This window comes from Perognathus longimembris, chromosome 9 (assembly GCF_023159225.1).
Source record: "Perognathus longimembris pacificus isolate PPM17 chromosome 9, ASM2315922v1, whole genome shotgun sequence".
NCBI lineage: Eukaryota > Metazoa > Chordata > Mammalia > Rodentia > Heteromyidae > Perognathus > Perognathus longimembris.
In genome coordinates, this window is record NC_063169.1 from 66,877,661 (window position 1) to 66,903,395 (window position 25,735).

Below are 25,735 nucleotides of genomic sequence, written 5' to 3' on the forward strand. Positions count from 1 at the left end.
GAAGGCTGGCATTCTGCTACCTGAGCCTGCAGCCTCACTTCTGGCATTTGGGTGGTTAATTGTGGATCAGAGTCTCATGGACTTTCCTAGCACATTAAACAACAACAATAAAATCCTCCTGTTTCCTTCTCTTGGAGTTCATTTTGCTTAGCCTCATCTTATATAATCATATGTACATAGCTGTTGAGCTATGGAGATGCACTAGTTTTTGTACCAGTGAAATGGATCTAGTAGCTCAAATGTAAATCAAGTCCTAAATTACTTTTCAGCGGTGTGAACTTAGTCTAATGTAGTTTCTCACTACCCCGGTTTACTCATTTGTGAAATACAGCAACAGTACCTACCTCAGAGTTTCCTGAGGAGTTGGGTTGGGTGTTATGAATGCCTGTAATTTTTGGCTACTCGGGAGACTGAAGTAGGAAGATCACAAGTTCAAGATCACTTTACGTAACCAGAGCAAGATCCCATCTCAGAATTAAAACCATGTGTATGGGGTGGGGGGTTAGCATGGTGATGCAGATACTCAATGTCCTAATTATTGTCAATTTTGATTACAGTAGCTGTTTAGCAGCACTCCCTGTGGGGTTATCCTGCATCAGTCACCTGAGATTATTTCTGAAGGCCTGAGGCAGGGCAGAGTTTAAAAGCTCCATGAGGATTCCCATGGTCAGCCAGAATCGAAAACTATAGCTTTGTTTCTGTATAGATGAGACCACATAGAATGTACTTGACCTTCAAATTTGTTGGAAGCAAAATTTCAGAGTCTGAAAGGGCCCTTTAAGAGCTGGTAAATACTGTGCTAGGGCTGAGGATATGGCCTAGTGGCAAGAGTGCTTGCCTTGTATACATGAAGACCTGGGTTCAATTCCCCAGCACCACATGTACAGAAAACGGCCAGAAGTGGTGCTGTGGCTCAAGTGGCAGAGTGCTAGCCTTGAGCAAAAAGAAGCCAGGGACAGTGCTCAGGCCTTGAGTCAAGCCCCAGGACTGGCAACAACAACCAAAAAAAAAAAAAAAATGCTGTGCTAACTTGTTGAAAATCTTACGGGCTTCCCATTTTTTACCCTCTTACATAATGGTGCCATATTTACTGAGTGTGATCTTATGTCCTTACTATACTTTTAATGCTGACTGTCTCTCAACGGCCCATGGGTTAAAGGCTAGGTCCCCATGGGGATATTACTGGGAAGTGGTAGAACCTTGGAGGGGTGGAGCCTGCCGGGAGGTTCTTAGGTCATTGAAGGTATAGCCTCAAAAGGACACTTTGTTTCTCTCTCTTCTCCCTTGATGTAAGCAGTTTTTCTTTCTACCCGCCTCACTGTGATACAGATAAGATGGGGCTCTTGCCTTTGGTTGGGCCATTTGTTCATTTGCAAGGGTCAAGAGGACAGGCGAGGCCAGAATCCACCTCTCCTCAGGCCTGAAAGCAGTGGTGCCAACCGACCATGGAATGAAACCGCCAAACTTGTGGGTCATAATAGAGCTCTTTCCTTTTTAAGTTAATTATCAATGATGGGCACTATTATGTAAGCCTGTAAGATTTTCAACAAGTTAGTGATGGAAAGCCAAGCTGCATCGTTGCAATAAGTGTTTCAAATGCATTATCTCATTTAATTTTAATAATTCATAAACATGTGCCTTTCATAACTCAGAAAGTATAATGTGTTCAAGCTCACACAGCTGCTGAGGACCATGGCTGGGACCTCAGGCAGGCCCTTCCTTATCTGCCGTACTAGAGGCCTTCAAACTTGAACTTGATCCTTGGAACCACCTGAAGGGGCTGTTGAGCCCAGACTGTGAGACCCTGTGCTGGGGTTTTTATTCAGTGGGGTCTGAGAATTTGGATGTCTAGAAGGAAATGCCTCTCCACTCTGTCTTTCTTTGCTGTCTTCCCCAGAAAGCAGGGAAAGTGCTTTAAGGATTATATCACTATTTACTATAAGGAACAGAAGGGAATGGATCATCTTTAAATCTAAGGAGGTTGCAGAATCTCAAAGCCCAGCAATTCAGTGGCAACGCTTTTGACTTAAGAGTTTGCAGTTAGCATTTTGAGGATCCTTGTTTGATACACTCCATGGAGAGGGCACTGAGAACTCCTCAGAGAGGGGGAGAGGGAAAGGATTGCAACCTTGTCCCTTAGCGTCGCCTGTGCCGGGTTCCCAGAGCCTCACACGCCTATGAAACACAAGGACAGAAATTCCCAGCCCTCAGGACCACATTCCGGGCATCCCAAGTTAGAACACTGAAAGAAAACATTTTTTAAAAAGACAGTTGTCCAAGGTATTTCCACAGCACACACAGTTCAAGAGCAGTCTGATTAATTGGCCTGCTATAGGAATTTCACAATCTCACTTGGAGTTGTCTCTGTGGGAAAGCAGGATTCAAGCTCCACACAGGTGGTTTGCAAGTCCTCAGAACACAGTCACTTTGCACAACAGGGGCTTTCGTTTTACAACAGCAACTGTGGAAACCAGAGAGGAGAAAGTGGCAGCAATTCAGAGCTTCGTGAAAGGCCAGCAGGGCTGTCATCTCAATAGAAACATAATGAAGGCTGCAGGGAGAGAAAGTTTATCTGAGGCAGACACTGTGCTATTTTGGTGTTTGTTTGAGTCAGCTGAAAGTCCATTCCAGAGATGCATCTGACTGCATTCTTATTTGAAACTTTTTGGCCCCTGTAGATTCAGTGTCCCAACTCGACAGCTAGAAATCTATCAGCATTGCTATTCCAAGAATTTTAGTAGCCCTCGCCCTGGCTGGTTTTAAGTACTGATGGTGTTTGTCTTCCCATTAACTTGTGAAACATTTCTTTGGAACTTCAGTCACTCCATTTTAAAGTACAAGGTTGAATTTCTCAGGCTGTCCCTGAGTATTTGTGTGCAAGGCTAGAGGTCTACCATTTGAGCCACAGCTTCTGGATTTTTATGGTGTTTAATTGGAGATAAAAGTCTCATGGACTTTCCTGGCCAGACTGGTTTTGAACTGTGATCCTCAGATCTCAGCCTTCTGATCAGCTAGAATTACAGACGTGAGCCACTAGTGCCCAACAAGGCTGAATTGTTTTTAAAATCTGCTTGGGATCATGTGTTGAACAAATAATTCTTACTGTGGCTTGTTATAAAATAGCTGTCAAAATTGCAATGCATTCAGGAGCTAGTGGCTCATGCCTATAATCCTAGCTACTCAGGAGGCTGAAATATGAGGATCACAGTTCAAAGTAAGCTTAGGCTAGAAAGTCTTATTTCCAATTAACCACCAAAAGGCAGGAAGTGGAGCAGTGGTTCAAATGGTGGAGTGCTAGCTTTGAGCTAAAAATGTAAGGGACAGCACCCAGGCTCAGAGTTCAAGTTTCAGTATTCGCGTGCACACACACGCACATGCATGTGCATACACATATACACACTACCACATGCACGCACGCACACACACACACACCAAAATAGAAGTGCAGAGGTCTTTTAAAGTTATTGCCTATTTAAAAACATATAGGAAAAATATCTGCTGGATTTCACTTAAATTGCTAACTGGTTACCTTGATGTCAGGGGAAAGGGAATTTTTCATCTGTATTTCTTCTCTTTTCTGCTACAAAAAGTAAAATACTGACCAAAGCAGCATTTTTCCATATTGCTATAATGGTGAGAAACATTTTACCCAGGGGGCATATCTTACTTTTGTGAAAAGGAATGAAAAAAATGATAAGATCCTTTAAAAATGCATCACCTTCCTTAAAAGATGCAGTTTAAATAGGAGTATTCTGTAGGCTTCCAGGGAAACTCATCAGACCCTGCAGCTGGGTACCCCGTGACAGAGTCCTGGAAAACGAGGACAGGAGCAGGCAGCCTTTTGTCAACTGGCGGGAGCGGACACATGGCATCTGCCTCGGTTCTTCCCAGTACCTGCTCCGGGCCCCCAGGCTGGAGCTACGTGGACGCACACAGCTATCATGGACACAGTGCAAGGGAAATGGGGAGGGTGGCGGTCGTTTCTGTGAGTGAGCTGCAGGCAGATTTCCCAAGCCAGAGTCTCATCGCTCACTTCCAGTACATCATTACTTATCTTTTAGAGTCCTACTCTGGAACTGTCCCAGGTTTGAATAATGTGTCTGTCTTTATAACAATAAGTGGAAGTTGCTATTACACATTCTTCCTTTCAGCGTCTCTTTACTGGAGAGCCCATCTTTCCCAGCTCTTCCTGTGCTTCCGGTGGAATCGCTACTGCCCACAATCAGCCGAAAACCTCTTTGACAACTGTTGTATTTCATAAATCTGAAGGTGGTGAGGCACATAGTTATTTTTTTTTCATTGCACTCTTCTTGCTTGTGAGGATCAAATATGATCACATTATGTTCAAGCATTCTGTAAGCTGACAAGTACCCTGGAGATACAAAGTGATATTATTTGTATTTGGATATGCATCCTAGTTAGAGAAAACCCCTATAAGATTCCCCAAAGTGAAACATTTCCATTTATGCATTGATGTGCACAGGTATATCTGTTGCACGGATGTGAACTATTAAAACCTAGGATGTCATTGTGTGCTGGTGGCTCAAACGTGTAATCCTAGCCTCTCAGGAGGCTGACACAGGAGGATTGGGTTCAAAGACAGCCCAGGCAGAAAGATCTGTGAGACTCCATTTCTAAAAACAACCAGCACAAAGCTAGGCTAGAGGTATGGCTCAAGTGGTAGAGCACCAGCTGGTCAGGATGAGGGCTGAGGTCCACTGGGGATCCACTTCAGCTCTGTAGTGGTGGAGACTGAGGGAGGGGGAAGGAATAGACAGGGCTCTTGCTTGTGGTTGTGCTATTTGTATAAGGGTCTCCATCTGAGCTAGTGGGAAGGAGGTCTGAAACCCAGTCTGTGTTCTGCTCACCTAGGCTGGGCTGTGGTTCTGGGCTGTACCTGGTTTGGCATTGGCCATACTGGCCTTGAAAAATGATGACTTGTAACCAAATCAACCACAAGCATCCCAGTTTGGGGGAGTATTATGTCATAAAACATCTTTTTATGTGTGTGCTAGTACTGGGCTTGAACTCAAGGGCTTACACTCTTACTTGACTTTTTTGCTCCAAGCTGGAACGCTACCACTCTAGCCACACCTCCATTCTGGCTTTTTGCTGATTAGTCTGCCCTGGCTAGCTCTGAACCATAATCCTCAGATCTCAGCCTTCTACGTGGCTAGGATTATAGGCATGAGCCAACAGCACCTGGCTCAGTAACAAAACATACTGAGAAATATTCCTCAGAAGTAATTGTACAGTTAAAGACCTACTCAAATTTGTGTGCCTCTGAGGTGTTTTTAGAATTCAGAGAATAAGTCAGAAAAAGTTACTGTAAAGAGTAACACATCGGGGCTGGGGATATGGCCTAGTGGCAAGAGTGCTTGCCTCGCATACATGAAACCCTGGGTTCAATTCCCCAGCACCACATATACAGAAAATGGCCAGAAGTGGCGCTGTGGCTCAAGTGGCAGAGTGCTAGCCTTGAGCAAAAAGAAGCCAGGGACAGTGCTCAAGCCCTGAGTCCAAGCCCCAGGACTGGCAAAAAAAAAAAAAAAAAAAAAAAAAAAAAAGTAACATATCATATCCTGAAAATACTACAGGAAGGAATAGGCAAAACACTAGGGCTCCTTGGCACAGGTCAAAACTTTCTTAATAAAGACCCAGAAACACAACAAATCAAAGAAAAGTTGGACAAATGGGATTGCATTAAACTACAGAGATTCTGCACAGCAAAGGACATACCTAGCAAAGTACATCTCCCACAGCCTGGGAGAAGATCTTCACTAGCCATACAACAGAAAAGGGACTTATATCTAAAATTTACTTACAGGGCTGAGAATGTGGCTTAGTGCTAAAGTGCTTGCTTAGCATGCATGAAGCCCTGGATTCAATTCCTCAGCACCACATAAGCTGAACAAGCCAGAAGTAGTGCTGTGGCTCAAGAGACAGAGTGCTAGCCTTGAGCAAAAAGAAGCCAGGGACAGCACTCAGGCCCTGAGTGTCCCAAGCCCCAAGGACTGGTTAATAAATAAAAACAAACAAACAAACAAATAAATAATATACTTACAGCTCAAGAAATTAAATACTCCAAAGATAAACCTCCAAAGAAACAACCACCCCATTAACAAGTGGGCTAAGGACTTACAAAGAGACTTCTCTGAAGAGGAAATACAAATAGTCTAGAAATACATGAAGAAATGCTCAACATCTTTCTCCAGAAAAGAAATGCAAATCAAAACAGCATTTAAATTCCACCTCACACCAGTAAGAATGGCCATTATCAAGAAAAATAATAACAACAGATGTTGGCAAGGAGGCGGCCAAAGGAGAACACAATTACACTGTTGGTGGGAATGCAAACTTGTACAACCACTCTGGAAAGCAGTATGGAGGTTCCTCAAAAGACTAAACGTAGAGCTCCCCTATGATCCAGCAGTCCCACTTCTAGGAATTTACCCAAATATTCACAAACAAGGCCATACTAAAGTTACCAGCACAATCATGTTCACTGCAGCATTACTGACCATGGTGAAGATATGGAACCACCCAGATGCCCCTCAGTAGATGAACGAATCAAGAAGATGTGGGATATATGCACAATGGAGTTCTATGCCTCCATCAGAAAGAATGACATTGCTCCCTTCATAAGGAAAGGGAAAGACCTGGAAAAAAAATTATATTAAGTGACGTAAGCCAAACTCAAAGAAGAGTAGGTTGCATGGTTTCCCTCATTTGTAAGAAACAGAATATGTCTATAATATTTTTAACAGGGGAGCTCAACAACCCAATTGCTTAATACATAGGACCATACATAATGAGATGTGCCAATCTGAACTCCAAGATATGGAAACAAGATATTATGACCTGTATGTAGTTTTTTTAATTTTTATTTTTTTTCTTTCCTCTCTCTTAATTTTCTTACCTTGTGTCTTGTATCTAAGATTATTCAACCAGGGAAAGGGAATCACAGAAACAGCAGGTCAAAGGACAAACTAATGCAACAATGATACTCACTTGACACTAGGATGGATATGGGAGTAGGGAGGGGTAAGCGGGAGAAAAGGAGCAGGAGAGAAGGATGGGGTAACATTGTTTAAAAACAAATGTCATCGTTACCTCACTCATGTAACTGTAACCTCCCTGCTCATCACTTTTTCAATAAAGTTAAAAGTAATAATGAAAAAGAGTAACAGCTCAAACGACTGAATTTAGAGTACTGGGGCAATGTGGTCTTTGGACACAGACTTACAATTTTGGCTTACCAGTGATTTCTCTCTGTCTTACCAAGGAAGCATCTTTGGTTCATTCCCACAGGGCAGTGATCTTATTTACTTTAGTAAATTTCACAGAGTTTCCGCCCCTTTGATTTACTCTTGCTTATCATATAACGTGATTATACGGCCTGATAAGACGTTTCCCTGGGCAGTAAGTCGCAGGCTGTCCAGACCATAGTGTGTTTACACAGGCCAGCTGTGCACGGCCCAATGCCCTTTTAAGCGCATTCAAGGCATTTGATGGATTCATGCTGAGTGCACTATAAATAAATGCAGCCTCAAATTCTAGATGGTGAAAATGGTGAGCGAGGAGGTACATCAGAGCTACCATCCTGAATGAGGCACATCAGAGCAGCCATCCTGAATGATTCTGGATGATAGGAGAGCTTGGGCTCAGGTCTTCCAATCCCCAGGCCTGCCAGGAACAGGAGGCAGTTTGCCTGCATGTTCAGCCTTCATTGTCTTCCTCTTTAAATTTTGGGAAGGAGGACATAGCAGACCACTCTTCCCAAGAACGTTTGGTGGCATGCCAATCCCAGGAGGCATTAGCAGGGAGCACAGACAGGTTCGTGTGCGCCTCAGACACACACACATGCACACACCGAGATTTTGTAATCGTTTAAGTGTGGCAAACAAACGGACGGGCTTCTTTGGCTCAGGACTTCTCGGGCTTTTCAAGAGGGCACGGGAAGGAACAATCGTGCCACACGTTTAACCATGGAACCTTTTGTTGGGGGGATCTTGTAGCTTCATGTACCTTAGCATGCAGCTTGAGGAAGTACTGAACTAGTTGATCACTAGGGTTCTTCGTCATCCTCAAACTCCACCACTCTATTCAGGTTTGGAGAAAGTGGCTCTTCCCTTGAGCAGATGGAGAGCAAGGCCTCGCATACCTCTTCGCAGTTCTGACATTCAGGAAGGCCTGCGCTGCAAACTGGTCTGAACCAGAGGGGTGGCCAGAACAGCCAAGGGCTGATTTCATGAAGTCGGTAGGAACGTTACCTCTACCTAAGCCAAACATGGTAGCTCACGTTCCCATGTCAAGTGTAGAGCCGTGCTTCCCATTTTGTGAGAAGAAATGACTATTTGGCGGGGGAATCGGAGCAGGTGGGGGTGGCAAAATAGTCACGAGTAATTGACTTCATTCCAATCAATCAGGAAGAGAAAAGCAAAACCCTCAGTTCCTACAGCACATTCCAAATGGCGGAGCTGAGAGACTAAAATAGGCTGATGTGCAGCGGAATTAGATCCACTATTTCAAGCTCTGCCATCTCTGTCTCCTTATTTGGTTGCTTTTCCTGGAGTTGCGTGACTGGAAATGCGAGCGACCTTGGATCCGGTGGCTGACCATCTCATATCCGGGAAGGATGTCACTCCAGTTCTCCTCGTTACCAGGGCAGCTGCAGGCCCACCATGACTTCTGTTTCCAGAACACATTCCACCTCATGGGCAAATTCTCCTGAAGGGAGCAGGTGGGCCAGGCCCTATGGAGAGAGGAGCAGCGTGTCTGGAGAAATCCACGTGCTGTGTGCCAATCACATCCCCAGCCGCTGAGAACACCACCACAGGCAGCCCCACGTGCAGGAATTTCTGTGTCTCATGCCCCATGACCCACTGACCCAATTTTCCAAAGCAAATTAATCCAAGCCCTCCACACAGTGGGGGGCCTCTACCGGGCCTGCAACACATGCTATCTCAGCGACTACTTCTCAGCTGCAGCTGTGTTTCTACCCTTGCTCTCTTACCGTTGCTGGAGCTGTCCTGGTAGTTCTCCTGTCAAGGCTTGCATTTCATGGTGAAGTCACTGGCTCCCTTGCCATTGCAGTTGCAATTCTGAGAACACATCTTTTCTCATGTAAATGGCTTTGTGTGAGCAGATCATTACATACATCTGGCCCCAAGGTGTCAAGCAGCTAATGTACCCACACATATGTCCCGGCATATACAGGCAAGTGGCATCTAGAGTTAGGAAGCTCAGAGCAAGACATTTTCTCTACTTAATAAGTGAGAGGAAAGAGGGAAATGTCTTCAAATTTTCAAGAAGTTACAGAAACCTAAGTTACAGAAGTTACAGAAATCAAAGCCTAAGTTACAGAATCCACAGTACTGGGTACAGCACGAGAATAGAAAACAAGAGCCACAGAACAGAACAGTAAGTGCCCAAAATAAATGAAATAGATCTAATGGCTTAGTGAACAAGGAGGATAGTTGAAATTGGGGAAGAAAGTTTAATAATGACTTGGGGACAACGGGCCAATTATTCGGCAAAAAGGCTTATTTCTACTTTATGTTACAATCAAAATGTGAAAGTACTAGTAGAGCCTTAATTCGGGGAAGAACTTTCTAAGCATGAAACCAAAGTAAAAAATGTATACTAATATGACTCCAGGAGACCTTTAGAGTAGGTTTACTCATTTGATCCTCTCCTCTTGTCTCAGCCCCCTTCTTACTGTTGAGTGATCATGTGACCAGTCCTGGCCAATAGAACCCAAACAGAAGCTCCCTGTTGACTCTTCTTCCCTTTGTCAATCTGCCTGGAACAAAGACCTGATAGTTACTGCTGCAGCAACCATGTAGTGACTACAAAGTAAAAAGAGAAGGCCAAGAAAGGGCTGGGATGAGCCCTTACATGTCAATGATCTCCATTAGTTCCGGAAGCTGTCTATAATTGAGATGCTTGTTATATATAAAAGAAGTCCACTCGGTTTACAACAGTGGAGTAGGGTTTTCTGTTACTTAGAATCAAATTCATTTCTACCTGAGCTTAAGGCAAAATACCACAATTCAGTAAAAGGCAAATAACAAAAATATTGGCAATATATCACAAGTCAATACCTCTATGAATAAGATTTTTTAAGGGCAAAGAATATGAACAGGAAGATAAAAATGATTCCAATGTATAATTAGTTGATTAAACTGTCCAGCTTTGTGACTAATTAGAGAATTATAAATTAAAACAATAGCTTGGTGATTTGCTACCTACCAACATTGGCAGACATTGGCAGAATCATTTTATCTCCCAGAAAGCTTGGCAAAGATACAGACATGTGATATAATGCTTTAGAAACAGAAAACACAAGAAATGAGAGAAATGGGGAGGGATGAATAGGCATTCTATCATTGATGCCGTGTAGAGAAAAGTAAATGTGATAACTTCAGGGCAAGTCATAGGAGCACACGGTAGAAAAGTGGACTTCGGCTTATTATTGGAGGAGGCTCAAGGAGGTTTGCAATCGTTGAAGGTAACATTTTTGCTCATTAACCCAAGCTTGGTTCAAAGGCTCTTGAATGCATCAACAGAAAATTTTTGAGCAGGGCATAGTGGCTAGGCCGATAATTCTAGCTCCTTGGGAAGTGGAAATAGAAGGATCACAGTTTGAGGTCAGCAGAGTAAGAAATTCATAAGAACTCCATGCCAATTCATGGCTAGGTAAGGTGGTACATGCCTGTCATCCCAGAAACACAGGGAACACACATGTCCAGGCTGGCCTGGAGGAAGAGAAGGAGGAGGAAGAAGACGATACAGTTCACAAAATAGAAGGTGAGAAAAATTTTTATTAAGCAAGTGATTACAGAGCAGCACCCAGGAGGAAAAACAAGGAGAGGGACATGTACACAAACTGTGTAGAGTGTGGTTCTCTGCGTCTATGAGTTTGACTTTTCCAGTTTTTGCATGTGAGGATCATGCAGTATTTGACTTTCTCTTCCTGACTACCGATATCTCTTCCATATTGTGACTTAATTTCCCTAAGAGTTATATCCAATAGTGGTGTTTCTGGATCATAGGTCTTTCTACTTTTAATTTTTTGGGAGTCCTCCATGCTGTTTTCCACAATGTCTGTCCCAGGACGACCGGGGAGAAATGCAGGTTCAGATCTGGAGTCTCAGCTAGGAACTGGCTGTCTGGACAATAAGTAATTTGGGCATCGTAACAACCCAGGTTTCGGGGGATCATGAAGTTGTTTCCTCTGTGGATGACCTGTATTTCCAACCCAAGAAAGGCTAAGAATTAGTTATAAAGATGTTGAAGTAATTAGTCACAATATTCAAATTTTTTGAGTATGTGTGCCAGTACTGGGGCTTGCATGTACTTCCTGAGCATGGTCCCTAAGCTTCTTTTACTCAAGGCTAGCACCCTACCACTTGAGCCACAGCTCGACTTCCAGCTTTTTGGCAGTTAATTGGAGATAAGAGTCTCAAGGACTTTCCTGCCCAGGATAGCTTTGAAGCGTGATCCTCAGGTCGCTGACTCCTAAGTAGCTAGGATTACAGCGTGAGCCGCCAGCACCTGGCTATAATAGTTATACTTTTGTGTGAAGTTCAAGAAGGAATTTGAAATCTCAGAGACAATCTGGATGTCCTTGGACCTTCTATATTTGGACAAAGCGAACTGGACACATTGGAACAAAGACAGCCCAGCCTTACAATTCCACTTAAAATTTGTAATTAGGTAATTGATTATAGATGTGATTTTAAATCAACTCCAAAATTTGATTAAATTTGGAAAGAGCATGGGAATGTTTAAGTGAGCTGGAGATTCACTATTATTAATAGACTTAATTTATCAAATTTATTTCCGTTGTTTAAGTACTTGGAATGGCTATGCTAATCAGAAAAGGCGTTGGAAGGAGTTCCAAGGAAAGCTGCATGTATTAAGCTCATAACTGCACTTTAGCATATTTGAGGAAGTTTAATTAACCACAGTGTAAGCAGGAATGATTATTTAAGGGAATTTAGTCTGTTCAACTTGATAAAATCAGTTATTAAGGAAAACTCTAAAATTGTTCTTGTTTTAGTAAACGTGTAGGCCGAGCTATAGTTTAAAAACTATTTTTATTATTTATTTTTGCTTTATTTGTATTCGCATGCATTACTTACACATGTTAATTACACACACACATTGTGACATTTCCTCCCATGTACACCATGTATCCCATCAATTTCACTCCCCTTATCACTCTCCCTTCCTCCTCTCCATTCCTAGGACAATTTCAACAGGTTTCATTGTTCTATTTTCATAATGCAAGCCATCTGCTTCCCCTAATATCAGCCCTCATTCATCCTCCTCGTCATCATCCCAATGCCCCCTTCTAATACCTCCAACCCAGCCTAGTTCTCCTTTCTTGCCTCACAACCTCTGTTGATCAACAGATTCCTTTGAGGTTCTTTTTTTTTTTTTTTTTTTTTTTTTTGCCAGTCCTAGGCAGTGAACTCAGGGCCTGAGCACTGTCCCTGGCTTCTTTTTTGCTCAAGGCTAGCACTCTGCCACTTGAGCCACAGCGCCACTTCTGGCCATTTTCTGTATATGTGGTGCTGAGGAATCGAACCCAGGGCCTCATGTATACGAGGCAAGCACTCTTGCCACTAGGTCATATTCCCAGCCCCGCCCTTGAGGTTCTTTATGCTGTTTTTACATATAATTGCAATGTATTTCAAAATATTCACACTCTTTCTTTTCCCCTTTCTTCTTCTCCATGATCCCTGTAAAACTAATAATGTTCAGAATGCCTTTGATTTTCGTAACAACCAAAAAGTTCTCTCTCTCTCTCTCCCTCTCCCCCTCTCCCTCTCCCTCCCCCACCCCTCTGTAAATTTAGGAAGATTTGGAGACAGAAACATATGGTATACTTTGACTCGGGTCCATCTTCATTTTTTTTGGTAAAGGTAATCTTAGCAATGAAGGAGCAAATGCCAAACAAGTTTTAGAGACAGCATTCAGGAGAACAAGAGATGGCAGTCTCCATATATACAATCACCTTAATGACAAGGCTTTAGTATGAAATAGGCCCTGTACTAACTCTTCACAAATGCCTTATAAAGAGTTACTACTGAAAGTGGTCTAAGAGCTATCATTTGAACTTAGTGACTCAAGTAGCTACTTAAGTTAGCTTTAAAATCAGGCCTGTGTGGGCTGAGATAACAGCTCAGTGGCAGAGCACTTGCCTAGTGTATGTGTCTTGTGATAAAAGAAAAAAAATCTTCATGGTAATGACCATCTTCTTTAATGTGGCTTTAGTTGTTTGAGAATTCTTTGACTACTTTGTAACAATGCAGCTCTGGTCTTAATTATCTTCTAAGCACTGCTAATAGTTTACCTTTCCCACCTAGGTCTGTATTACATCTGGAATTGACTTTTTTTTTGTGGGAGAAGACCAAATTGTGTGGTTTTGTGTTTGTTGTTGTTTTGCCTAGATAGATCCATCATCATTTATTAAAAGACCTTCTCCTTCTCTGAACTCTCTGTTTTAGGGTAGTAATCTATTTTATTTTCTATTCATCAATTCTATGGTCATTTAATTTAGCCCAAATAAATCTTGATATTTGGCAATCTAGGTTTTCCAATATTATTTCTTCCTCAAGATTATTGTTATTCTGCTTGGCCCTTTGTATTTCCATATACATTTTAAAATAAAAATTTGTCAGTGACTTGTAGAATTTTTTTTAAAGAAATGGGACTATGTTGAGTCTGTTCATTGATTGGGGTAGAATTAACCACTAAAATACTGACCATAATTCAATGTTGAGTATTCATGGACATAAATGAGTACCATATCATTGAAGATGAACATAGCATTTTATTTCATTCATTTAGGTCTTGAAAAATCTCTCCAGATGTTTCATAGTGTATAATGTAGAGATTTCACATATATCATTTATTTCTACCAACTGAATGTGTCTTGCTTTTTGTTATCTGTGGTAATTTATTTATATTTCATCAAGTTGTTTTTCCTCTAACATAGAAATACAGTGCTCACCTCAGTGTTCTGTTATTGTCAACCTTTAAGGGTAATATTTTTATTTATTTATTATTATTATTATTATTTTGCCAGTCCTGGGGCTTGAACTCAGGGCCTGAGCACTGTCCCTGGCTTCTTTGTGCTCAAGACTAGCACTCTGCCACTTGAGCCACAGCGCCACTTCTGGCCGTTTTCTATATATGTGGTGCTGGGGAATCGAACCCAGGGCCTCATGTATATGAGGCGAGCACTCTTGCCACTAGGCCATATTCCCAGCCCAAGGGTAATAGTTTTTTTCTCTGCTTATTATTATTTTTTCTATCTAACCTTGGTTTTTGGCAGTCATACGATGGTATGTCTATATGTCATTTACTTTTTTGTTTATCTTGCCCAGAGGTCAGAGAGCTCCCTGAATCTGTGGCTTCATGTCTTTTGTTGGCTTGGTACACAGCTTGTGCCCCATTCTCTGTCTCTTGCAGAATTTGAATTTTACATGGATCTGAACTTTGTACTCTGAGCCATATATTTCTTCACTCATTTCTGTGTTTTTGTATTTTTGCCTCTCTGTGTTTCCTTTTGGATTTTTTAACTGACCTGTCTTCCAGCTTACTAGTTCTCTCTTTTGCTGTCAATTACTATTAACTCCAAGTTTTGAGTTCTCAATTCAGTTGTTGTATTTTTCCATTTTAAAACTGCCATTCAATTTTTATAGACCCCTCCCCATTATCTGATTAAAAACCTCTGTATTTTTGTAGGTTTTCATGGGTATTTTGGGGATAATCAGCTTAACGTGTAAGTGTCATAGTTTTAATATCCAGGCCAAATGCAAATATTTTTCATCATTACATTCGCTTTCCCCCAAACATCTTTCTATTGTCTTGGCCTTTTCTTTCATATTTTGGTCAGTGTTTACATTTTCTGGCATGACTGGTAATTTCAGGATGAATGGTGGATATTGTGTATTAGAAAATTACAGAGACTATAGATGGAAATCACCTTCTTACCCAGAGGGCTTTTTTTTGGTAGCAAAATCCCATGATTCAGACAGGAGCTAAGCTGAGTTTTGGCTGTGTTTCTCAAGGGCAACCATCTCTCCTTTTTGCTTTCATTACTTGGATGTTGGTCTTTAGGGTTCTCAATTGAAGTCTGGAGTCCTTACCAGGAATTATTCTATGTGTCTGTCTGTCTGTCTGTCTGTCTCTCTCCATCTCATTTTCCATGTCATGTTTTATCTTCTTAGCATCATGAGACTCTGGTGAACCAGCTTGGTACTTGCTAGCGTTCTTGCCTCTTAGACTTGCTTAGTCTAGAAGGTTGAAGGCCTTGAGGGGAGGTTACTCAATGTAGAGCTCATGCTGGCTCTGAAAGCCCTTTGGTTAACTTGAGCTCGATTTATCATCTCCCTGCTCTAGGGACACTCTTGCCGCACTCCATCATCTTATTTATTTGGCCTGTTAGCCCCGGCCCCAGAAAGTTCCCTGGGGAAGAATTGCAATGGCAGCTCTCTGACTCACCTCAATACATCTTATTTCTCTCCAGAACTGCGGCCCCTTGAAGGTGCTGTTTTGTCCTGCCTTTATGGTTGTGTTTATAAGAGCAGTAGGTTGATACAAGCTCTTCACTTATAGGTAGAAAAAGACATTTCCTAGTCTTAATTTGTGTGTGTGTGTGTGTGTGTGTGTGTGTGTGTGTGTGTGTGCCAGTACTGGGGTTTGAACTCAGAACCTGTGTTCTCCAGCTTTTCATTCAAGGCTGGTGCTATACCACTGAGCCACACCTCCATTTTTGTTTGGCTTTTTGCTGGTGAGTTAGAGGCAAAAGTCTCACATAGTTTTCTATCCACCATAGCTTTGAACCATGATCCTCGGGTCTCAACCTCCTGAGTAGTTGGGATTATAGGTGTGACGCATCCTTAGTTTTTAAAGAACGTTACCAGAAATCTGGATTAGGGAAAGGGAAAATTCTTGCTCTCCTGTGCAGATATGTAAGGCTTCTTGCAATGCTTATGTCTTCCCAGCCTCATTGCTTGATTTGACATTTGTCCTCAAGCAGATTTGGAGACTTCTGACAGTTTGGTCACACGTTCTGAAACTTTTCACCAGTCCCTGAGGACGTAACGTTCCTCCAAGTGGTCTCTGGGGACCCGAATTATTGTTCTTGGCTGCTTAGCAGCTGGGAGTGTGGCTATGGTAGCACTGGATGTTTCTCCGGAGCAGGCACGGGTTAGCCTTCACAGGCCAATTGGGCTAAAATATGGGTTCGTGTCAACCAGAATGCAACAAGGGAAAACAGCTCCCGTAAATACCCCTCCTAAAGTCTGGCAGTTGCCATGCCTAAGGAAATGGTTTCCACAGGAAACAATAATAATAATAAAAAAAACAGCATTATTTTTTAACTGGGAAGGAATGACACTTAGGCATCCGGATTTTAAAATAATTTAAAACAACAGAGGAAATGTTTAAATGTTAGGCTATTTTGGATTTGCAAGTATTCCTTGTCTGCTGATCAAGTTGAGAAAGGATAGTTCCTCGTCCTATAATACACGCTTGAAAGAGGATTGAATCCAAGCATTTCTGGGTTGGGAGCAGAACGGCACCACAGCCAAATGTGCAGTAGTGGGGTCTTGAAAGCTTTTCCTTCTTCTTCTTAAGTCGTTGAGGTTTCTTTCAGAAGATTGAAATAACCAGCTGTCACACAATTTCTCATGAGAAATGATTTTGGTTTAGATAAGGACAAATGGCCCTCAGCAAATGTTGTTCATTATCTTTGGTTTATTTTCCACGTGTATTGAGGAATCGCTCTCTGCTTTAAAAAAACGATCTAAAAACATCTACCTTCTTTTCTGATTACAGGTGTCTCAGGCATTATAAGGACTATGGATATTGGGTTATAAGCTGTGGGAGAAGTATTTTTAGTACTTTTGAAAAGGAACTCACTTTACCAATCACTTCCTGCCTGTGGTGGAACACAAGAGCCCAGGAGAGAACAGGGTGGTGGTGGGCGGGAGGGTGGGGGTGCAGGGGAGGTGCAGGCAAAGGGAAGTGCTGGAGGAAGATTTGTTAAATAGACTTTTCTGGGTGCGGTGGGAGACTAAGCTACCTACTCAGAGATCTGAAATGGACCACTCACGCCTTGGCTCCTCCAACTTTAAGGAGATGACAACGTTTTGAACTTTACATACTAGGCAACGATCCAAGATGTGTGCTAATCATGTCACTATGGGACAGAGCTGTGCTCAGAAATTCCTCCAGGTTGAATTCTGCTTGTCTCAGACAACACCTCCCCTGGTAGTTCACCCACCCAGCCTGCCTGCAGAGTTCATGTCCAAAGGAAGGTGGCTTGTCCTCTCATGAAGTCACCGTAACTAGGTTACTCTTGCCAGAGTGGTTCAGCATTTAGAGCCTGCTTCAGCATCTCGGCATGTCCAGTTCTGTCTGCAATTGTTAAGAAATTTCGGTATCCCAAAGGAAATAAAAGACAAGATAAAGGGAATGAGAAGATGGAGGTGTTGGTGGTGCGTTGCTATTTAGAGAGCAAAGAGTTGGAGAACAGAAACAGAAGAAGGAAAAAATGTAAATATTTTAATCTTATGAGATTAAAAGGAATCCTCTCACTCTTAAAAAAGTGAAAATTTTGGAGAGCTGTACTGGGGTTTGAACTCAGGGCCTCATACCTGCTAGGCAAGTGCTTTGCCACTGAAACTACCTCACTAGAACCACTTTCCTGTTGGTTGTTTTTCAGATAGAATCTCACTTTTGTGCCGGACACTGCCTGGACTGCAGTTCTCTTTCTTTTTACCCAAACTGCAGAGGTGGCAGGCACATCGCCCTGGGCCCACTGGTTAAGATAGTCCTGTGAACCTTTATGCCTGACTGGCCTCACACTTCAGTCCCCCATACTAGCCCTCCCGAGTGACTGGGATTACAGGGTTGAGTCACCAAGTATGATCAACGTGAAATTTTAGAGCTACTTCTTAAAAAAAAAAATCTTCTGGAGTAGGGAAGGGATTAGGGAGGGAGTAAGGTGGGAAGGTAATGAGGGAGGAGGTAGCAAGTTTGATAAGAAATGTACTCACTGTCTTAGATATGAAACTGTAGCCCCTCTGTACATCACTTTGACAATAAATAAATAAATTTAAAAAATCTTCTGGTTGCCACAGGCAGCAGTGAACACTCAGCCCCTTCCTCTCAGCATTCATGGGGGTGCAAAGTCTACATAGGCCTAATTTTTATTACCAGGCCCAGTGGAGATACGATGTCTGAAGTCACTTTGCGTTCTCCATAGCATTCAGAACGTTAACCTGAGGTCAAGCAGTTTGTGTGATTGATCTCAAGCAAATGATATAACTCTCGATTCGTTTCCACACCTTTGAAAAGAGTGTTTCCATTCTCAGCATCTTGGCTAAATCAAGCATGTTTCTAAAGGATAAAAATAGTATCCACCTACTGGGGACAATGTAAATATTAAACAGAAGGACTTGTGCAAATTGTGCAGTATGCTGCCTGTGCATGATGGCACTCAAATAAACACACACACACACACGAAGGAAGAAAAAGCTGAGTGTGGCACAGTGGTCAAATGAGTTGCTTTCTTGCCCCATTAGGGAGCTTTTCCAATAGCAAATTGAGTTGCTTCTGTCATCACCTTTGCTGTTACAGAGGAGCTGCTAAGTGATTTCATTGTCAAGACGGTGGGCCCGGAGAAACCACTCTCCCATTAAGCAAAGTCGAGAGGCTAACTGACAGATTACACTAGAAGAGGTCCAAGAACATCTTCAGTACAGAGCAGACAGAGCAGCTGAGAACGTGTTGCTAAGGTACTCCTCTCAGGTTTCTAGGGTAACCGTCATTTCAACATCCTGGGGTTTGTACTCGGGCTATTCCTAGCATGATGATGACAATCTGCTTCTATACCTAATGGTCTATAATTCCCTTCAGTATTCATGGCATTCTCTTCTGCCATTGTTAGGGAGTACTCTTCCCATAAACTCGCTTGAAAGCTGCCCTCCCCACCTCTCCAAAGGCTCTCAGAGGGCGGCGTGACCTCCGAGTTTCCACGCGCAGCCTCCTCCTTCCAGACTTCCACGCACTCTTCTCTGTGATGTTGGCCAGTGCTGTGTACCTTGTTCCTTTAAAAACGTTCCTCTTTACCGGTCTTTTTTGGAAGTACCTGGAGGCTCTTCTCCGTCCTGACTAATCCCTTTACCCCCTTCCCTTTACACATCAGCATCCCCCAAGGCTCTGTCCTGAGCTACATTTTTATTGCTCTATTTACAGATTTCAACTTGAATCTGTCCACTTACATGCTTTTTACAATAATGGCCATTTTTTTTTCTGTCTATAGTTACGCGGATAGTTGCACCACCCTCACAACCACTGGGGCCTTTTGTACACCTGCGATAACCTGCCTTATAAAAGTTCAATCACCTGGTCTGAATATTGCCCTAGCCAGCCTTCGACCTTCACTTTGGAGATATTCTTTCATCTCCTTGGTGAATGATGGATCAGGGTTCACAAGAGTTTGGGCTCAATGCTCAACCAGCCAGAAGCCCTGCTCGGTGCTACAGCTGCAAGGAAGCCAAGCGCCATGGCCATTGGCGGGAGTGAGCGAGACAGGCAGCCTTCCCCAGACATGGTGTCGTCACTGCTACACCCCACTGTGGAGGGTAAGAGGGGATCTTGCCCCCACGTTGAGGGGACTGGAACTCCTCCCCCCACTGCAGGCAGCTGGGGGCATAAGAGGGGGGGGGATTTCCGGGAAGCCTGGTGGCGCTGGGCAGTGCCCGGGCTCCCCTCAGGCCTGAGCAGCACCGGCAGAGAGGCCTGCAGAGCCCAGGCCTGCTGGGAGCCAGAGGCTCGAGGCCAGGGGAGAGGCCTATGGAGAACAAGAGAGGCCTGCGGACAGGAGAAGCCTGTGGAAAGGAAGAAAGGAAAGAAACTGGCCCCCTGGAAGCCGCAACTGCCCCTAGCTCTGGGGTAGCCCCGGGCAAGGCAGTTGCAAACTGACCCATAAAACTCATTCGTCACCTTTAACAGTGCTCAGTGGATTTTCTCTGAGAACACAGTCCAGGCAGGGCCCTGAGGGCAGGTATGAAGCCTTAAGTAGGGACTCAGCACTGGACCGCAGTGTCTTACCTCTGACATCAAAAGTGGGAGTCTTTTAAAAAGGCACCAAGAACGTTTATTATATTAATTTTACACTCGGAGAAAAGGTGCTTGCCAGTGAAAGGGCAGCAAAGCAGGACAGCTTTCCTTTAAACGTTAGAGGCCCAGCAGTTGGATGTTTTTAATAATAATGCGACCATAAAGTACTTAATTGTCCCTATCCTATGCTTCTCTGTCACACAGTAATTCGAAGCTATAGGTGAGAGCGTGATTAAGATCCTATCTACTCCCCTAGGGCCCTAAACTTACTGTATAATAGACCTGTCTATCCCACTTTAACTCAGATTAGTTTTTCCTTACTGCAGGAAGCTCTTCCCAGCTGGTTCCACTTCCTTGTTATCTTCCGGACAGCCAGTCCCCTCTCCCTGGGACACTGCACTGCGGCTTGCTTTATGAAGCGGGTTCAGTGCCACTTCTGACACCAAGGAGTTTGGTCGCTTCTCTAGGCTGGGTGCAATAGCGTGCTGGTGAAGACTGCACGAAGAACAAGTGTGGGGCGCAAAGTGCCCAGCACCTAGCAGGGAGCGCTTCCCCACCGCCCCTGGTGTGGGTGGGTTCCCACCTCCCACCTCCCACCTCCCACCACCCAGCCCCAGAACGCCCAGGACCGCGCCCCGCCCACTTTGCTCGCAAGGGATGTCGGGCGTTGTAGTTTCAAGTCACAAAGCTATACTTCTCCAAAGAGTCGGACGGCGAGCGGGAGAACTACATATCCCAGGGGGCCACGGAAGGAAAGCCGGGCGCGGAAAACCGAGCGCCTCTCAGCGCTGCCTTTTGCTCTCTTGTCCCGCCCGCCCTCCCTCCCCGGGGCCGGTGCCCTCCCGAGCCGAAGCGCCCACTCAGGGCAGCAGCGCGCAGGCGCAGCGGGCTGGGCCGCCCGAGGCCGTCGGGCCATGCGGAGGGGGAGCGGGGTCCTGCTGCTGCCCCGGGCCCGGCTGGGGCCAGAGAAACCCCAGGAGCGCAGCGTGCGCCCCCCCACCCCCCAGACCGGGCCTGGCCACCCTGAAGGGGTCCCCTCCGGGTCCTCTCCGCGTCCTCCCGGCCGGCCGGGGGCCGAGCCCCAGATCCCCTGTGCGCCCCGTCCGTCCCCATGCGCCTGATCTGCTTAGGGCACCCCGCCCCGGAGACCCGCGTCTCCCGCCGCGCGTCCCGCGGGGCAGGAAGGGGGAGAGTGGAGGGCGGGCGGGGCCGGGGCGCTTCCCCACCTTCTCCGGGCGTCCCCGGAGTGGCCCGGGGGGCCGTGTGAACGTGCGCGCCCCGGGGTGGCCAGCGCGGTCGGGAATACACCCGCGGGGAAGCCGGCCGGCCGGCGGGCCCGGAGCCCACCCGGAGCGCCCCGCGCGCGCGAGCGTCGGGACGGCGGCCGGAGGGGGCTGGGCGGGGGCAGTGCCGGAGCGGGAGGAGGAGGACAAGGAGAAAAAGGAGAAGGGATAACGGGAAGAGAGGGCGGAGCAGCCGCAGCAGGTGAAGCGGGAGGAGGAGGAGCGGGAGGGAGGAGCCGGAGGGGCAGGGGGAGGAGCGGCGGCGGGAGGAGGCGGGGCCGGCGCCGCCCGCCGGGCCGCGAGGAGGCGGTCCCGCTCGGCCCCGCGCTCCGGAGCGCAGCGTTGCAAACAAGTGTCCGTGCCGGCGTCCCCGCGGCCCTCCGGCGGCCTCGGAGCGGGCGGACGAGCGCCAGGGCTGGCGGCGGGGCTCGGGCGGAAGGGAGGAGCGCGGGATCCCCCCGGGGCGCCGCCGCCACCGGGCTCGCTCAGCCCGGAGCCCCGCGCGCGGGCGCCGCCGGCTCGGCTCCCCGGGGCTGGGTGGCGGGCGTGGACGCGGGGTCGCCGGCGCTCCTGACAGCCCCGGGCGGCGTGGCCGGGCTGAGCGGCGGGGGTGCCGCGGCGCCCGGCTCGCGAGGATCCGCCGCCCCGAGCCCGGCCCCGGGCGCACGCCGTGGGGAGGGCTCCCCCGCACTCCCCGCCGCCTCGGGTCCCCCGGCGGGTGCCGCGCTCGGGGGATCGGGCCGGGCGCGCGGCGGCTCCCCGCGGAGCCCCGGAGCCCCGGGCCGCGGGCTGGAAGGCACGGAGGAGCGCTGCCGCGGGCCCGGGGCGCGCGCCGCCCTTCCCGAAAGCGGACCGTGCTATGACAGCGGGGCGCCCCGAGGGGCCGACCCGGGCGTCCGCGGCCAAGTGGTGGGCGAGCCGGGAGCCGGCGGCGGGGTCGCGGCGGCGCGGCCCGGGGGGCGACCGTGGCTCGGCGGCGCCCGCGCGGCCGGGGGGCTCCTGGGGGCGTGCGCCCCCCGCCCGCTGCCCTCGCGGATGCCTCCCGGCGGCGGCGGGCCCATGAAAGACTGCGAGTACAGCCAGATCAGCACCCACAGCTCCTCGCCCATGGAGTCGCCCCACTCCAAGAAGAAGATCGCCGCCCGGAGGAAATGGGAGGTGTTCCCGGGCAGGAACAAGTTCTTCTGCAACGGGAGGATCATGATGGCCCGGCAGACCGGCGTCTTCTACCTGACGCTCGTCCTCATCCTGGTCACCAGCGGGCTCTTCTTCGCCTTCGAGTAAGTGGCCGCCACCCCACCCCACCCCGGCCCGGGGCGCCTCCCGGCCGCTCCCCGCCCCGCCGCCCCCTTCCTTCCACCTTCGCGCGCGGTCCCTCCTGCGCCCTTATGTAACGCCCGCCCCAGCGTCCTCCTTTCGAGGGGGGGGGCTCAGCCCCCCAAGCCCTCCCCCCCGCGGGGGTGGGGGAGGGAGGGGCGGGTGGGAAACGCTGGGAAGGTGGGCCCGGCCACACTGCCCCCAGAGCCCGGCCCCGATGGGCCATGGAGTTGGGGGCTTGCACCTCAGCCAGCCCCCCCCCCCCCGCAGGGAGCCTGGGGCAAGCACACCTGACTTTCCCCCCCCCCCCCCGACCCCTACCCCCCAACCCCGAGATGCAGGGCATCTTGTGAGGCCCAGCCAGCTAAGTCTCCTATCCCTCCCAGGAATAATTAGGAACCCTGGTTATTTTAGGCTTAAAAGTACAGACCGCCCGGCGTGTTCTGGTTGGGTAGTTTCGTTTTTCATTATCCTTACTTAATTCGCTCGTGCTCGTTGGCTTCTGCTTCGCCACACTTGCCTTTCTGCACTCTCAAAAAAGTTTCAGTGGAAAATGTCCAAATAGGCAAGTTGGGAACAGGTGAAAGGCAGAGTGAGGCCTGGAAAGGGGGTGTGGTGGTATGACTCCAGAAACAACAGTACTTTGGGACTTTGGGGATTTTTTTTTTTTAATCTGGAAAATTAAAAAAGTTTATAAGTCTCCACCATTTTCTGGGAAATCAAAATGGCCAAGAGTTAACTATCCTCCTGCCAACTAAAGAAAGAACTTAACTTAGGAGAGGAACACAAAGACACAATAACTATGTGCCTCTGGTCATATAAAATGGCATTGATGGAAATAAACTCAAGGGGATGGAAATTCAAAAATAAAAAAAGAAAGAACTTTTTCTTTATTAACAGTCATTAGGTAATGCAGTTTAGCCCTATTCCAAGTCGATTTCAATTGCTTGGATTGGGCCCAACATTTGGGATGCAGCTGCTTATATAACCTTTCATATTCTATGCCCAATGAAAGTTATACTTTTTCCCCCCCTCCAAACTTAAAAAACCATTTACAAGGAGTTTCCCTTCAGCTTCTCAGATCCTGGTTATGGCATATGCTGTACCATCAGTCTCCACCGGCTACTGAGTGGGGTTAGTTAAAACCTTTAGTGTTTACTTTTGTCTCCGATAAGTATTATTAATAGGCTCTGATTTCGTGCCTGGATTTTGCTCTTGGAAATAAAAGCTGTGCCAGTTAGAAACGAATGGGCTCTTGACAATGTGATACTTTCACTAAAATCCCTCTGACTGTATGAGGGGGAGCATTTGTGTGTGAACGGTGTTCTGATGGCTGGCTTTAGCAGGATCGAGGTAGAGGAGGAGAGATCTGGAATGTACTTATACCCCCATGTCTTGTGGTGTGTGTGTGTGTGTGTGTGTGTGTGTGTGTGTGTGTGTGTTTGAGGTGTCACTTGGAAGGCTAAGTGTACGCACAGGTGGAACCTGTGGGAGACCTGTGGGTGGCCAGGGAGGGATGCTTCCCTGGGTCTCTTCCCTGCAGACCTGTGGAAGAGGCCCTGGGGCTTCCTGATGTGGCTACATTACGCAACAGAACAAACTCTGGCTCTGGGGTGGTGACGCCCTGTTGTTAACAGAGATGCTCTCTCTAACCAAATCTTTGGTGACTGTAGTTACCCCGATTCCTCTAGTTAGAGAAGGTTCGCTAAGTTCCTAATGTCACAAACATTTTGGACGGGTCCAGATTGGCATTTTTTTTCTCTTTTAAGTGAGCTCACAATTGGTTGCTTTTTTTTTTTTTTACAGCGCTTTAGCCACAAGTATATTATGTGTATGATGATAAATATTTCATTTTTTATACACATACACCCGCAAATCCTCACTGTATGGTTAGGGACCCCTTCAGATATTACTTACTATATTTTATTTCTTTTGTTCAAACATAGCTGCTAACTAGAGCATCATACATTCATTTTCATTTCTTGATGTCTGCAGGTTTTCTCAAGAGCTCCTCCAGGTCCTCACTCCTGTGTTGTTATTGATTTTTTTTCTGTGTCCATGTTGTCTTAACTGATGGATGTAGGAATGTACATGTACATTGGTTTTTTTTTTTTTTTTGCCAGTCCTGTGGCTTGAACTCAGGGCCTGAGCACTGTCCCTGGCTTCCTTTTGCTCAAGGCTAGCACTCTGCCACTTGAGACACAGTGCCACTTCCGGCTTTTTCTCTATATGTGGTGCTGAGGAACCGAACCCAGGACTTCATGTATACGAGGCGAGTACTTTACCATTAGGCCATATTCCCAGCCCACATCGGGATTTTATTAGCTACTATTTATAGCATTTTTATATCAGCTCTGTGGGAATGGAGAGAGAGAGACAGACAGACAGACAGACAGAGAGAGGAACAGAGAATGTTTGGTCTTCATGAGGGTAACTTCAGTTAGAAATTTCAAGGGAACTGGAGGCCCACACTGGCATGTTTGTTAGAGAAAAAGTATAGGTTCATCCAAACTTCAAACTCTTAGTTTGTTTTGACTGTTTGCCACTGCATTTCATTGTTGAGTATTGCCATTGTTTCTAAGTTCTTTATTCATTAGTAACAGACAGAATGAAATCAAATAGCTTTGGCCAAATTAATTTGCTAGAGACTCAAAACACCAATTAGCCACAGGTGTGGTTGAAATGCCACCAGTTAATCATTAAAATGGGAACCCGAGGAAATGCCAGCATTGCCTGCCCCTTCCCGGTCTGCCTTTCTTCTGACCTTCCTTTAGTTATTTATTGGATATATACCGTGGGTCCCCTATTTTAACTGTGTGACTGCATGTCTCAATAGCTTTGCGTATTAGCGGATACATCAGTCAGACTTTTCTTTGCCTCCATAATCAAATACCTGAGGAAAACAACTGAATGGAGGAAGGATTTGTTTTGGTTCCTGGTTTCCGTCTATGAGGTCAGCTTCTCTCCTGGCTGTTAGGCCGGAG

General features: G+C 46.3%; 1 protein-coding gene across 3 annotated transcripts in view; it reads left to right on the forward strand.

Annotated features, from left to right (window-relative positions):
- Positions 1-22,185: 22,185 nt before the first annotated feature.
- Positions 22,186-25,735, forward strand: part of Zdhhc14 (zinc finger DHHC-type palmitoyltransferase 14) — a 170,714-nt gene continuing 167,164 nt past the window's right edge. The window contains exon 1 of one of the 3 annotated variants that reach the window (XM_048354362.1): positions 22,186-22,714. In XM_048354362.1, the coding sequence (XP_048210319.1) occupies positions 22,470-22,714 (245 nt within the window). In that variant the 5' untranslated portion in view covers positions 22,186-22,469. The remainder of the gene's footprint in view (positions 22,715-25,735) is intronic. The other 2 variants (XM_048354363.1, XM_048354364.1) reach the window with 2 other exon arrangements.